The sequence below is a fragment of the Macrobrachium nipponense genome, chromosome 31, assembly GCF_015104395.2.
Source record: "Macrobrachium nipponense isolate FS-2020 chromosome 31, ASM1510439v2, whole genome shotgun sequence".
NCBI classification, from domain to species: domain Eukaryota; kingdom Metazoa; phylum Arthropoda; class Malacostraca; order Decapoda; family Palaemonidae; genus Macrobrachium; species Macrobrachium nipponense.
In genome coordinates this window covers 32,180,587-32,196,095 of record NC_061093.1, presented here as the reverse complement: position 1 = coordinate 32,196,095, position 15,509 = coordinate 32,180,587, and the positions used below count along the sequence as shown (strand labels likewise).

Sequence of the window (15,509 nt, the reverse complement as noted above, 5' to 3'; positions counted from 1 at the left end):
TTTCCAGGCTGACAATCCTTTCAATTATCACTGTCACTTTTATGTAAGAACTTTGGCCCTCAATGTTTTAATTCTTCATTTCGTTTTTGTTTCCCGAAGATGTCGTTGCCAATTTTGCGACAAGTATTTGAAAACATTTTCCCGTCACAATCTTCTTTATAATCTCCTCCTCATTTCCTTTGTCCTCGGTACAGAGGTAATAGAGAAATGAGAAGAAATTACTTAATTATGACAGGTTTCCTTTCTCCCTTCCGTTGTCTTTTCCTTATTCGGGTGGACGGCTTTTTCACCTATATTATTTCTGTCACAACGTTCTGATAGACTAATTTGGAACTTTAGGTCCCGAAGCAAAGCAGAAAACAGCCAATGTCATGACTTCATAAATTTCGTAGAGACAAATGATCAAGTTATAATTCAGTTGGACTGATGAACTCGATCAAGTCAATCTGCTTCAAACGCTTATGGGACAGGAGGTTTTATAACTGAATGTTCAGACTGAAAAAAAAAAAAAAAAATGAAAAAAGAAGCCTAAGTTACTACTTCCAGAATAATACATGGTAAATGTGCTACGTAGTTGAAGATCTACAACGGCCGCAGCAATTCATGATGACTAAGCGTTAAAGCAATTTTTTTTCTCACTCTCCCTGGAGATGATATGTATGTATCTATGTATGTCGTATGTATGTATGTATGTATGTTGTATACTTTATTATTCATAACGACGATGAGACCAAAATCAAATCAGTTTGTACAGAAACAGGCTGTAATGTTAATGAAGTCCAAATCAAGTCAATCTGTACAGAAACAGGCTGTAATGTTGATAAAATCTAAATCAAGAAATTTGTACAGAAACAGGCTGCAATACTGATCAAATAAAACTCAAATCAATCTGTACAGAAACAGGCTGCAATCTTGATAAAAATCGAAATCAAGACTGTTTGCAGAAACAGGCTGCAATATTGATAAAATATAAATAAAAAAAATTGTACCGAGACAGGTTGTAATATTGATATAATATAAATCAAATTTATTTTTTACAGAAAAAGGGCTTTATGTTCAATACCGCTTTCAACTTCCACGAAAAATCCCCTTCACTGCCCACATAAATCAGCAGAATTCGAGACATCACGAGGAATGACGGTGACCTAACATTTCCCAACCGTGGCGGTAAAAAAAAAAAAAAAAAAAAAAAGGGGGGGGGGGGGGGGAGAGAAAAGAGAGAGAGAAAAAAAGCGGAAGGCTTTTCATTCAAAGGACTTTGACCAATTCTTTATATTTTCACCTCGATCGCTCGTTTGCCGTTTCACGTTCAAAACCGTTGTAGCCTTGATCCTCTCTGCGAGAGCCCGGATTAACTCGAGAAATGAAACAACATTTTAAATGTTAATGTTTCGCATTTACTTCTACGTCGAGCGTTACCGCGCTGGCCCCAGCCCGGGATTTTCGGCGCGAGAGTTGATTTCGACGCGGCGGTTCGTATGCAAATTGAATATGGCGCGAGGAATTGCTTCCAAATCATTGACGGATATGGGCGCGTCGAAGACACTTCATTTGTCTAAAGGATGGAGTGATCAGATCAGAATCCCCAACATTTTTCCTCTTGACAGCCTAGAGTCTCTCTCTCTCTCTCTCTCTCTCTCTCTCTCTCTCTCTCTCTCTCTCTCTCAAATACACGAAAACACACGCATCCGCAAAAAAAAAAAAAAAAAAAAAAAATCTCCCATCAAATGGTTCTGTTCATTTTCTCGATATTTCTCGGTATTTCTCGATATTTCTCACAGATATTTATCATTAACTTACAGTGTCAGAGTAGCATTAACTCTCTCATAGTCATAATAGTAAATTATCCTTTGTAACTGCTACTCTTCAAGTTCACACACTGGAGTCCCATAAACGATTTTCATTTATTGAGATAAGGCACGAAATGAAGGTAATGACATTTGGGCATTAAGTGAACTTAAAGCACCCTTTTCTCTTTAGGAATCGTAAATCTTAGTTAAGCGAAGGTTTTGGGGCTTTTATTAGGCTATTTCGCCAAATCAACATTTACTTTTCTGTAAAAGAAAATTTTTGAGATGGCTTTGTCTGTCCGTCCGCACTTTTTATATCTGCAATAAGATCTTAAAAACTACTAAGGTTGGACGTCTGCAAATTGATATGTTGATCATCCATCCTTTAATCATCAAACATACCATATTGCAGCCCTCTAACCGGTAGTTTTTGTTTTATGTAAGGTTAAAGTCAGCCATGATCGTGCGTCTGGCAGCGCTATAGGACAGGTGGATCTTTTTCGGCGGCATCGATTATACGCTGTACAAAAATCTCGATTGCGCCGTGGAAACTTCGGCATGTTTTTTACTTTTTTTTTTACCTTTGGGATTTAATTTCGTAAGCGTGGGAATCATGCTGTATGCGTTTTTTTAAAGGAAAAATTTTAAAAATATCTTGGCAACTGAGTTAAGCAGGCTAATACAACACCTTCATCTTTTGTGTAAGATTTAATTTGAATACTGAAAGAACGGCTACTGCTTCGTCCCTGCAGTTAATATGTAAAATCTTAATGACTCTTAAATGAAATATAGATAGATTTAGTTATTTAGCAGCTCAGAAGTACTGGAACAAATAGGGGCTTCCTGGATAATACAATGAAGCAAGTCAGACATAATTATAAGGAGGGGACATCGAGCGTTTCTATTTATTTATGCAACATGTATGAAGTGGGAATGACAAGGAATGAAGTCAGTCTGTTTGGGTAATAGATATATTATTTCGGGAATGAAGGATGACGAAGCCCAGAATTACGATGGATTTCATTATTCACGCAATTAGGCGGCCAGAGAAACTTACTTGACATTATGCCAAGGTATAAACATCATGGCATGAAGATGTGCTGATTTCCGTCATACGGCCCTGAATGATAACTGGTAATCTTCTTGGACAAGAAGATATATCAATTCATCCCACATAGGAAGATTAAATGGTTTGAAAATGCTCGACAATTTCGTCCGCCAATGGACCTCTTCTTGGAGCATAAATTAGGGAGAAAGCATTTATTATACGCTCCAAGAAGGCTATTGACGGACGAAACTGATTAGCATTTTTTAATTATTTACAAATTTCATTTTCTTATGCGCGGAATGCAACTGAATGGCACTTCATGTAAAAATAATCGCCGTTTTATGATAGATGTCTAAAATATTTGTAATAAAGCTAGTAGTCAGAAAAACTGCAATATTTGCACATTAATTAAGGGAGCTTTTCGCCTACTACAGCAGCGGACGTCTTCTGAATAAAATAAATTTAACAAAAGATTAGGGATCGAAGTTAGAACGTACCCAAAGACGTTATTTCGAATTTCCCGACGACTTTGCATTGCTGTAAATTTTAAAGAGGATTGATTATATAATGCTTTTCCTAAAAAAAATTATTTTCTACAATTTCACAAAATTTTTTTCTACATCCTCACAAATTCTTTTGTTCTACATCTTCGCAACATTTTTTTTATACATTTTCACAGAAAAACTCTTCGTCCTACGTATCCCTTGGAAAGTGTTTAGTTCTGCGTATCCATTTGATAAAGAAAATTTCCACTTCGCAACGAAAAAAAGGAGGAAACGTGTGTGATCTTCCCTGCAGGATGAAACATTATGCAGATGGGAATAAATCCCCCGTGAAAAAGAGACTGTGGCAGACAAATCTTACGTAATTACTGCTAATAAGTTCCCAAAAAGATAAATGACCCGCAGCTTTGAGAAGAACAAAAGATTCGGTATATGGTTCGCTCTGGTAAAAGAAGGCAAATGCACTGTATGTTCACTATAGTACATTCACATCAACCGTGCATTTGACGTCTAGGCCAGTCTCTTACGACGCTCCTGATTGGCTCTTGATAAGCCAGTCACAGGGCTGGAAACTGTCAGTAGAGACTGAGAGTTTCCAGCCGTGTGATTGGCTTATCAACAGCCAATCAGGAGCGTGGTAAAGGACTGGCCTAAACATCAAATGCACGGTTGATGTGAACATTGCAGACAAGGGTTAGTCTATGTTTTCCACATAAGACAGTGGGAAAACTAAATGTATAACTATACTTGTTTACTAAAATTCATATAAATTTTAAATAAACCAGTATATTAATTTATTTTCGATTATTAATCAAAATATAGAAACATTTATTTTTCTTTTCTTTTTCTACCAACCGTGGAAAATATATTAATGTGTTCAAACGCAACAAAATTCTGCGAAATGACAAAGATAATACTTTGGTTGGATCACTTTGGCCTTTCCCTAAAGCCTCCCGTAAGTTTAGCGAGACTGTGGGGTCGTGAAAGGCAGGAGGAGTGCTTATGTGGACCTCTGGATGTGTAAAAATAATTAAAAAGACGATAAAGTTGATGTTCAGCATCTCCTTTAACACTTATGGTCTGGATTCAAGTGGCCTTCCAGCGACACGTACAGAGAGAAGCTTCCTTTCGCTTTGAGCTGAATCAGACAAAGGAAAGTATCAGAAGAAAGGAGAACAAAGGAAACAGAATAAATGGAAGATCCAAAAGGGAGAGAGAAAGGAGACTGTCTGGGAAAACTCCACTTTCGCTGGTTTATATATATTTCGTTTTCTTTTTAAATTGTGCGATAATGAAAATGCAGGAAACCTTGCATCATCCTTTTTATTTACTTAGTTACATACATACATACATACATACATACATATACATACATACATACATACATATATTTATATATATATATGTATATACATACATATATATATATATACATATATATATGTATATGTGTATAAATATACATAAACATATTCATTTACATATACATTTACGATACATCTCTCTCTCTCTCTCTCTCTCTCTCTCTCTCTCTCTCTCTCTCTCTCTCTCTCTCTCTTTATATTAATATATATGTATAGGCTAGGCATATGTATTTGTACATATATATATATATATATATATATATATATATATATATATAATATCTATATATATATATATATATATATATATATATATATATATATATATTCCAAAGCAAAGTAAGCAGAAGCCTGAAATTTAAAATATCAATTACAGAAAAACACAGACAAACGACGAGGAGAGACCAAAAAAAAGCGTAATTAAAACAGAAAAAAAATATATGAAAATAGATACCGGGGTCGAGATACAACGTCGCCTTTATTTGTTTACAAATCTTAACATGAACGGGAAAAAAACTGTAAGAGAAATGCAGTAAAAAATGTAGATTTTATATTTAATCCCGGAAAGTAGAATGGAAAATATTCCAGGGGTTTATACCTTTTCTTCAGTCTTGGGTAACTGGAAGGCCCGAGGGGAGATTTCCAAAAATACTCTTCAGCGGAATAGCTGCTCCGAGTATCCTGGGACACAACAGGTTTTGAGCTTTGATTTTTGTTCTTCCTTTCGGCCTGAATTGTTGAAGTTTTTATTTATTTTTTTTAATCACGTAAAATTTATTTGACCAGATTTTTGGTATGAGCATATTCACGATAGGAATAAACTTGTCGAAGTTGTATACAGATTTTCTTACGTGTTCGAAATACACAACGATATTTACTGTTTCATTAATATTTTTTTTGATATTACCCAAAGGTTGCTTTGTATTTTGCCCACAACATCTTAGCATGAAGTGAATAAATCGGTCAAATGTTTATTTAAGAACCAAATAAACAGTGATGATATGCAGATAGACAAATGTATAAGTAAATAGATAACTAAAAAAAAACGTTAATAAAAAGATGATAGGCAGATTAATCAAATATAGATAAACCAAATCTTTTTTCAGCAGTGATCTTTGACTTTGTTTGTATGGTGTTTTTACGTTGCATGGAACCAGTAGTTATTCAGCAACGGGACCAACGGCTTTACGTGACTTCCGAACCACGTCGAGAGTGAACGTCTATCACTAGAAATACACATCTCCCCCTCAGTGGAATTCCCGAGAATCGAACTCGCGACCACCGAGGTGGCAGGTCAAGACCATGTATTTGTAACACATACTTAGGATGCAAATACTATTTTGAACATTAGCATTTACGCGCTCGCTTTATCCACAAACACAAAGATCTCGCCCTCAAAATGGAATAAGAATGTACAGGTAATATTTATTTCCCTGTCTCCTTTCTCCTCTTGAAGTTTTTTATTTTTATTTATTTATATTTTTTAAGGCGCTGCTGCTGCTGTCAAACGCTGAAAGAGACCCCCTTTATCGATGGCTTCCCAGAAACTGTTAAGTTAGAGGAAGCAAGTAATCAATCTCAGCTGTTATTCAGAGTGCAGCTATATTTTCTCCTTGTGTGGATGAATGAAAAGTAAAAAGTAAAAAAAAAAAACAAAAAAAAAATATATAAAAAAACCCTTTCTTGAAAACATAGCCAGTGGGGTTAAAATGTTTTTTTTTTTTACTTTTTTTGGCACAGTTACTGTAAAGTTGTATACGAGAATGATAGAGGTAGAGGTAAGAGAGAGAGAGAGAGAGAGAGAGAGAGAGAGAGAGAGGATTGAATTTTATTCTCACGGAAGAGGGATTGCAAAAGCGAAATTGTTTTTCATTTGGCGAAAAGCTGTAAAGGAGAATAGAAGATTGATAGAAAAAAATGGCAATATAACGAAAAATGTACGTTTTATTATTTTCGACGTAATACAGTTGCTAGATTTGGTATTGATTGCCATTTTGTGTATTGCAGCGATGAACTGATTTAAATGGCGATACCTCTAGCTGTATCCCACACTATAGTAGATTCACATCAACCGTGCATCTGATGTCTAGGCCAGTCCCTTACGACGGCCCTGATTGGCAGTTGATAAGCCAATCACAGGGATGAAAACTCTCAGTCTTTCTTGAGAGTTCACATTGGCAGGATGTATATTCCACCTCTCCTGAGGGATACGTCTTTCTAAAGTATCCCTCAGGAGAGGTGGAGCATTCATCCTGCCTATGTTAACTCTCTCGAGAGACTGAGAGTTTCCAGCCCTGTGACTGGCTTATCAACAGCCAATCAGGAGCGTCGTAAGGGACTGGCCTAGACATCAAATGCACGGTTGATGTGAATCTACTATAGCAACGATTGACGAAGGTGTATCATCATCATTCCACAATTATATGATAAAATGATAACCCCCTATATTGTGATTCTGTGGCGGTAAGAAATCACAGGAGTTATTCATGTAGGAATTCGTCGTTTCTGAGTGAAGTAAGGACATAGCCCGTCTCTCATACATGAACCCTCAATATATATTTACTCAGTGACAACGCGTGCACACTACGTTTATGGAATACTAGTTTCCTCTTCATAATGCTCAAGAAACTTACCATTTCATTGATATATTACATTTCATACTCCGGCTGTTGAGAATGACAAATTTTCTGTTGGAATTTATTTTCTGTACTTGGAGAAGCTAGTTTTATATATATATATATATATATATATATATATATATATATATATATATTATATGATATATATATATATATATATGTATATATATATATATATATGTATATATAGTATATATAGTCGTGTGGACATTCTTATGAGCGATGGCTTGTTCTAAAAACAGTATACATGTGGATGATTCTTTGCGCAGTAGTGATATTGTATGAAATTCAAAATGGCCATTTCTTCCCAGTTTTAACGAGCGAAACTGCTGAACAGGAATATGAAACGGATTGTCAAATAGTAAACAACAATCAAAATGGATCAATAATACATTTACTTCTGTGATATCAAATAGAATTTTCCATCTTTCCCTTTACTTTCCTACTTAAACATTTCCCAGCGATGATCAACGTCGAAGCCATTTCCCAATAGCCGGATTATTCCAACATCAGAGGATCTCGTGAGCTCTCTCTCTCTCTCTATATGTATTTCCGCGATTAATATTTGGACGGGAAGTCGAGGCTAATCACGCTTCTTATTTTCTTTCACCGGACGCGCGGTTAATTCCGTGAGGCGACGTTCGGTTCATTCCCAGGGTAATTGGAATTAGCCACGAAGACTCGACGGTCGTCCTCCGGAAGGCTCCGGTTTTGAAGAGCTCTGTCGGGAGAGGGGTGTGGGTGAATGAGGTGGGGGAGGGTGGATGGGATTTCATTTCATTTCGTCCCCCAAGTGGACTCCTTCACTTCATTAAGGGATGATTTGCTACGAGATCAAACTCGGGCCATCATTTGTAGGACTTCACTTCGTGCGTTCGTTCAGGTGGTCCGTATATAAGCTCTATATGTCAGACACGTTTGATTCGTTTTCCGTCCGGTTGTCAAGAGCCGTTTTCATTACGTATGCGCATCTGGTTTGATTGGTTATTATTGCTCATTTCAGCGGTGTTTGCATATCAATGTTGTTTCCGGTTGTTTCATACTATGGTCTAGTTTTCTATATGTATACGTATGTTCTATTCCGTTTGGGTAGTTACGTATGTGTCACCCCATGTCTTCTTCAGTGTTTAAGATGGGTTTAATGAATGGTGAAGCGAAAAACCCTATAGCTTTTTTTATCCTTATAAACTCTTTGAACTGTCGTGAATTGCCGCTAGATTTAAACACCCGTTTTAGTTTTCTATAAAGAAAAAATATCGTGCCGACTTTGTCTTTCTGTCCGCATAATGGTTTATTGTTATCATCCACCTCCAATCATTAACATACCTTGCAGCCATAAGACAGCCCTCATTTAACCTCAGTAGTTTTATTTTATTTAAGATTAAAGTTAGCTATAATCTTGCCTCTGGCAACGATATGAGTTAGGCCACCACCAGGCTGTGTTTAAAGTTTCATGGGCCGCGGCTCATACAATACAGCATTATACCTAGACCACCACCGGAAGATAGATCTGTCGTCAGTGGCCTTGCTTATACGCTGTATCGGCTGTACAGAAAACGCGATTGCGCCGAAGAAACCTCGGTGCATTTTTTACTTGTTTTGTGCTGCTGCGGCACTCCTGGAAAAGACTGAAAACATTAGGCTCTTGGTTTTGGACAGTGCCCAGATGCCACCACAAACTGCTTTAACGCTTCAATACCCTACACTTAAAGGGCTCTTGGTTTGGACAGTGCCCATGCCACCAGCTGCTTTAACGTTCAATACCTCCACTTAAAGGGTCTTGGTTTTGGACAGTGCCCAGATGCCACCACAAACTGCTTTAACGCTTCAATACCCTACACTTAAGCGCCTCAGTGGCGTGGTTGATATGGTGTTTGCGTTCCACCTCGGTTGTCGCGGGTTTCGATTCTGGCATATTCCATGAGGAGTGAGAGATGTGTATTTCTGGTGATAGAAGTTCACTCTCGACGTGGTTCGGAAGTCACGTAAAGCCGTTGGTCCCGTTGCTGAATAACCACTGTTTCCATTAAACGTAAAAGCACCATACAAACAAACAAACAATACCCTCCACTTAATACAGACCGCTCTATGTTTAGTGCCTGTGGCATCAAGCCTACTTAAACTGAACCAGCTAACCAGCCTAATCACTAGGCATAATCAGCTTGAAGCCCGCTAAGCTCTTTACAACTGGTCGGCTTCAAGGAGCTACAAGATATGGCGAATTAGGACCAGATCCCTTTTAATAGGAATCAGTTACTTGGGAAGTTTCACATCAAAAGAGGCCTCGTTAATGATAATATGACAGCAATACTGCCAGGTTTTGTTAGCTCAAGAGTAAGGGCTAATGCCCTCAAAGAGCAAGAGTTAGTAATTATTTATATACAGTTTTTCTTCTTCTTTCGTCAGTAGACGAATAAAGATGCTGTATGTTTAGTCTTCGTTGATGCTTAAAAAATTAAATGAAAATAAAAAAAACAAAAGGGATGAATGAAATGGACGTTTGCGAGATTCCACTGTGGCTAAATTCAAAGAACCGTCGACAAAGACATCCTTACAATTTCTGTGGTAATTGCTGATAGGTTAAACGCCAAATATTGTGTGACATAGATGCAATTCAAAACGCCTTCAAAAGATACGAAAAATCCAATATTCCATTAACAATGTTTTAGGTAAAAATACTTCGATCAATTAAACTTCTTGAAAGCGAGTCTTCTCCTTTCTTGCAAGCATGGCAAAGTTAATCCTCGCACGACGGAATCCCATTATCATTCTCCTCCCTGGGATGAAGCCTTCACTTACTTTTGTTGTGAGACAGAGAGAAAAAAAACTATACCTCGTTTTCTTTTTAATCATGCGATTTTGTGATGGAAATGTTGTAAATAATGCAGCAGCATGCACACAACTGTTAATGATATATATATATATATATATATATATATATATGTATATCTATAATATATATATATAATATTCTATATATATATATATATATATAAGCATATGTAATTGTTACGACTTTGCCACTTACACACTAATACACACACAATTTATATATAATCTATATATTATATATATATATATATATAGTATATCTATATATATAATATTATATATAGTATATATATATATATATATATATATATGTATATTATATATGTATGTTATGTATATACAGCTTGTTTTATGACTTGTGTGGCCTGGTTGCCAACGGTCCTCGTCTTTTAATCAATTGAGACCTGGGTTCGATCCTGATGTGAGTCAGAAATTTATTTCTGTTCCAAACGTGACTGTGTGTTGATTTTATATATATATATATATCTATATATATATATATATATATATATATATATATATATATATATTATATATTATATATGAATGTATATATATATATGTATGTATATATATATATATATATGTATGCATGTATATAATATATATATTATTATGTATATATATATAATATAATATATATATATATATAGATATATATATCTATATATATATATATATATATATATATATATATATATACTATATATATATATATATTACACACACACACACACACACACACACACACACACACATATATATATATATATATATATATATATATATATATATATATATATATATATATGTAGTATACAGAAGACACAACGTTTACCAAGCAGCCATGCTTCCCGAGGAGAAAATACAACATAAAGACAGCACGTACCAAGATCTAGTGCCACGACTGCCGAATGGATAAACCTCGTACGAAGAAAACTAACACACCATTAGCCGTTTATGCAATGAACAGACTGGGCTTCAGCAGCACGTAAAGGTTGCATTCAATTCAACATAAAATTCTAATTATGATTCCGACTTTGCAGGATATTAATTCTCTTCCTTACCAATAGCTCTTCCAGTCCATCCATTCAACATTATCTTCCATATTGGTCTCTCTCTCTCTCTCTCTCTCTCTCTCTCTCTCTCTCTCTCATCAATATTTTTCACCGACTAATTATCCTCAAAGCACATGGAGCCATCCTTTCAGAATGATCAAACTAATGTTGAACGTCAGTATTAAATGTGGAATTCTAGCAACCCCCCTCCCCCAACCCGTTTCTCTTTTTTTGTTGTTGTTGTTCATCCACTTTCATAACTGGGATTCATATTTGATCACATATACAGAGCTTAATAGCGATGAAACAATAAATTTCCGTAATAACATTTTCCTGTCATATAAATGCGTTTGAAATCGAAAGGAACACGTCTTCGATATGCTAAACAGTCCACTATATATAGTAGATTCACATCAACCGTGCATTTGATGTCTAGGCCAGTCCTTTACGGCGCTCCTGATTGGCTGTTGATAAGCCAATCACACGGCTGGAAACTCTCAGTCTCTCTCGATCACATGGGCAGGATATATGTTCCACCTCTCTTGAAAGACATATCCCTCAGGAGAGGCGGAACATAGATCCTACTCATGTGAACTTTCTCGAGAGACAGCTTCCACGCCTGTGATTGGCTTATCAGCAACCAATCAGGAGCGTCGTAAGGGACTGGCTAGACATCAAATGCACGGTTGATGTGAATCTACTTATACCAGTTTCCTTAAGCATTCAAAAGCTGATAGACGTAACTGCGATAGACAGGACTTGCAACCGAACAATTACGGCCAGCTTTCGGAGAAGCCATCAGCGGCGTTCGCCTCGCCGAGACGGTATTAATTGCTTGCGACTGCATTAAACGACGCCGCTTTCCTGCATTTATCTTTGGCGTCCTTTGAGGAGTTCAAAGGGAAGGACGCGGTAGTATTTCTGGGATAGTATGATACATAGGGCTGTCATCTGTCGGCAGTCCTCGGCAGAGCACCTGACCGTTTCACAAACCATGAAGGATGATGTGAAATCCCTCAAGAGGATTCCGGTGACCTGTGTGACCTGTGTTTGAGAACTTCCTGCAAATCTTGGCTTATCTCTCGGTGCAATCTTGCCCTCCATTTGTCGAGATCTTTTGATGGGTTCCTGGGCATTCCGCAGAACAGTCTTGACTTAAGGAATGTCCTTTTCTTTTTTTCTTTTATTTTATTTTATCCAAAGGCATTTGCAGATATTTCTGCAAAGTAAAATAAATCATAACACTAGTAAAATACTGAAATCCCGTTTAGGTAGTAATCACGAGGCTTGTTTAATACATACATACATACACACAGATGTATATAATATTATATATAGATATATATATACATATACATATATATGTATATATATACATACATATATATATATATATATGTATATATATGTATATCTATCTATATATATATATATACATTTATATATATATATATATATATATATATATATATATATATATATATATAGTATATATATATATATATATATATATATATATATATATGTGTGTGTGTGTGTGTGTGTGTGATGTATATACGTATATATAAAAATCCTGATTTATGAATTATTGATATGTACCTAAATAATTCAACGAAGCTGTAGCCTCACTTTGTCTGGGATAAAGTTTAAAACTATTTCAGCTTCAAGTAACCTTTTCCCTTAAGCTTCAGTTAAAAAAAGATGTACGCCCCTATTTTTAACTGTTGTTGTGAGCTCAGCTGCCATTTTAATTCTGCTTTTTCTGTAAATGTTCATTGAAAATGCTCTTCTTTAAAAGGCGATTAATTTTTCGTGCAGTTTTTGTGTGTTTTTTTTTTAAGTGTATATTAATATTTTAGAGCCTGCATTAGAAATATGGAATTATATTTCAATCTTCATTATTTTTTATTGGCATGTTTATGGAAGCGGGTTTGTCAAAACAAACCTAAGAATTATTGCTAATGCCTTTCTACACCTTTGTGACAGTAACACAAACAATATAGTTTTAGAAAAACTATTTTACCTTAATTCTTTATAAAACTGTTTCACCTTGAAGAAGGAACTCGAAATCACCTTCATTTTTGCGATCTAAGAAGGCCACTGGAAAGCCGAATTCTATGTAGCTGTTTTTGTACATCAATGTACTATATGTACTCATAAACCTCTTACACACATGTGCATACACATTTGTATCTGAGGAAAATGTGATTGTTACGATAGGAAATACAAGATTCTCGGGACATGAGCCTGTGTTGTCGTTAGTTTTCAAATCAATAGTAGACTGATGTTAAGTAACTGCGCTACATAAAACACTACTGCAGTAGGCATTAGAGGGTATGATATGGATTTGTAAACACAGAGCACGAAAGCTTTTGTAAGAATGGTATTGAGAAAATATTACTTTAATTCTACTGTCGTCCCTTGGCAAAAATGAAGGGATTCCAGTATTTCTTGTTTTCAGTTTTTCTGTCGAACCTTACAACAGAATTCTTAGAACCTGCCTGTGTTAGTATAGAAGGTAAACGGATCTGAAGATATTTCTTTTTGAGAAAAAGATCTGTGGAAGAAATAGATACAATGCGGGATATAGAAAATAGACATTTCACCCCTTACGCGTTTGTGATGCGTTTAATCTAAAAGGATCATTTTTCATTTAGGGAACTACAAAGGTGATGTAGGGGAACATGTGCGGTCTGTACGATTTTAAATCTAACATGTTTTTCTAAAAGCATTATTTATGATATCACAGTTATTTTCGTCTAGAAATAATTTTATCAGTTACATTCGGAGGGTTCGAATCTTTGTCCTTGCCAAAAGATGTTTTGAGAGAGAGAGAGAGAGAGAGAGAGAGAGAGAGAAAGGGTGGGGGGGTGGCTTTGGATGCGTAAATGAAGGAATCGGAAAAAATAAATTATGAGAAATAGATGTCACGGTGTGGATGTATGCCTGTATCAGGTTATATATATATATATATATATATATTAGTATATATATATATATATATATATATATATATATATGTATATATGTACATATATGAATATGTGTGTGTGTGTGTATGTCACTGAAATCCTGATTTCTCCTCTGTGCGCTGGTTCGAATCCACGAGAGACGAAATTATTATCAACTAAAAAATTCCCCTTCAGTTAACATATTATATGAAAATATATCAATTCCGAGGTAGAGTGAATTTGATATTAAATGACATTTGTAGCTTAATACACACACACACACACACACACACACACACACACACACACATATATATATAGTTTATGTATATATATATATACATATATTTATATTATATAATACTTAAACTGTATTGTTTGTGTGTTTTCAATGCTCACTGGAAATTCCGGAGGCTTCTGGGGCGTCTATCCCCCTCCCCCTTTCCCGTCCCCACCCTCGCTCTACCACTCTCCTTCCCCCCTCCCGATAAAACCTCGTTAATATTTAAAAAAATGCATAAAAAGTACATTTTAGTAAAATATCATCACTTGATACCAAATGGCAACACCGCCTCTAGCTTTAAAAAGGGGAGAGCCATTTAAACTCCCGTTGAATCAAATAGCTCACCTCAGTTTGAATGTATACCTTTAAATTGTTCCCGGCGAACGAATGGTTTAAATGTCCCCCCCTCCCCCCCTCCCCCATTCATTCGCGGGAGTCAGCGAACACCTGCATCTTCTGAACTCCATCAGGGCATTTAAATCGCTCCGGGGGTTCGCTGTAACGGGGGTCTTGAGGGGCGGGAGTTTAAATGCCGCCTTTATGTGTTTAAAGGCGCGAAGGAAAAAAGGGATTTTAGTCCGATTTGATATCGTTATTGATTTTTTATATAATTTAAGAAGTCAAGTATCTTCTTTAGTCTCCATATATTTATTTTTAAAGTATATTATAGCGAAAATTTATTTGTAATTTTATCAGATATTATATATATATATATATATATATATATATATATATATATATATTATATATATATATAAATATATATATATATATATATATATATATATATTTATATTTATATATATATATATATATATATATATATATATATATGTATGTATGTATGTGTGTGTGTAATTTTTTCCTAGCAACACTGGGATTTTTGACGCTACATTCAAATAGTTTTGTAACTATTTGTATCGGTAGACTGTGAGTTGATTTGGAAAAAGCTAATATTTTTTTTTATAATTTTTCAACACTCAGCTGTTTATAAGCATTTACAAGAGGCATGTATAATATTACTTCGTATCCTGCACTGTA

The 15,509-nt window shown here is 35.5% G+C and overlaps 2 protein-coding genes across 3 annotated transcripts in view; one reads left to right on the top strand and one right to left on the bottom strand.

Annotated features, from left to right (window-relative positions):
* LOC135206810 (putative uncharacterized protein DDB_G0280555) overlaps positions 1 to 12,338 on the bottom strand; it is a 34,553-nt gene extending 22,215 nt beyond the window's left edge. The window contains exon 1 of the mRNA XM_064238300.1: positions 12,228 to 12,338. Coding sequence (XP_064094370.1) covers positions 12,228 to 12,338 — 111 coding nt within the window. The remainder of the gene's footprint in view (positions 1 to 12,227) is intronic.
* LOC135206744 (neprilysin-1-like) overlaps positions 1 to 15,509 on the top strand; it is a 684,073-nt gene that overhangs the window by 153,076 nt on the left and 515,488 nt on the right. The window lies entirely within an intron of this gene.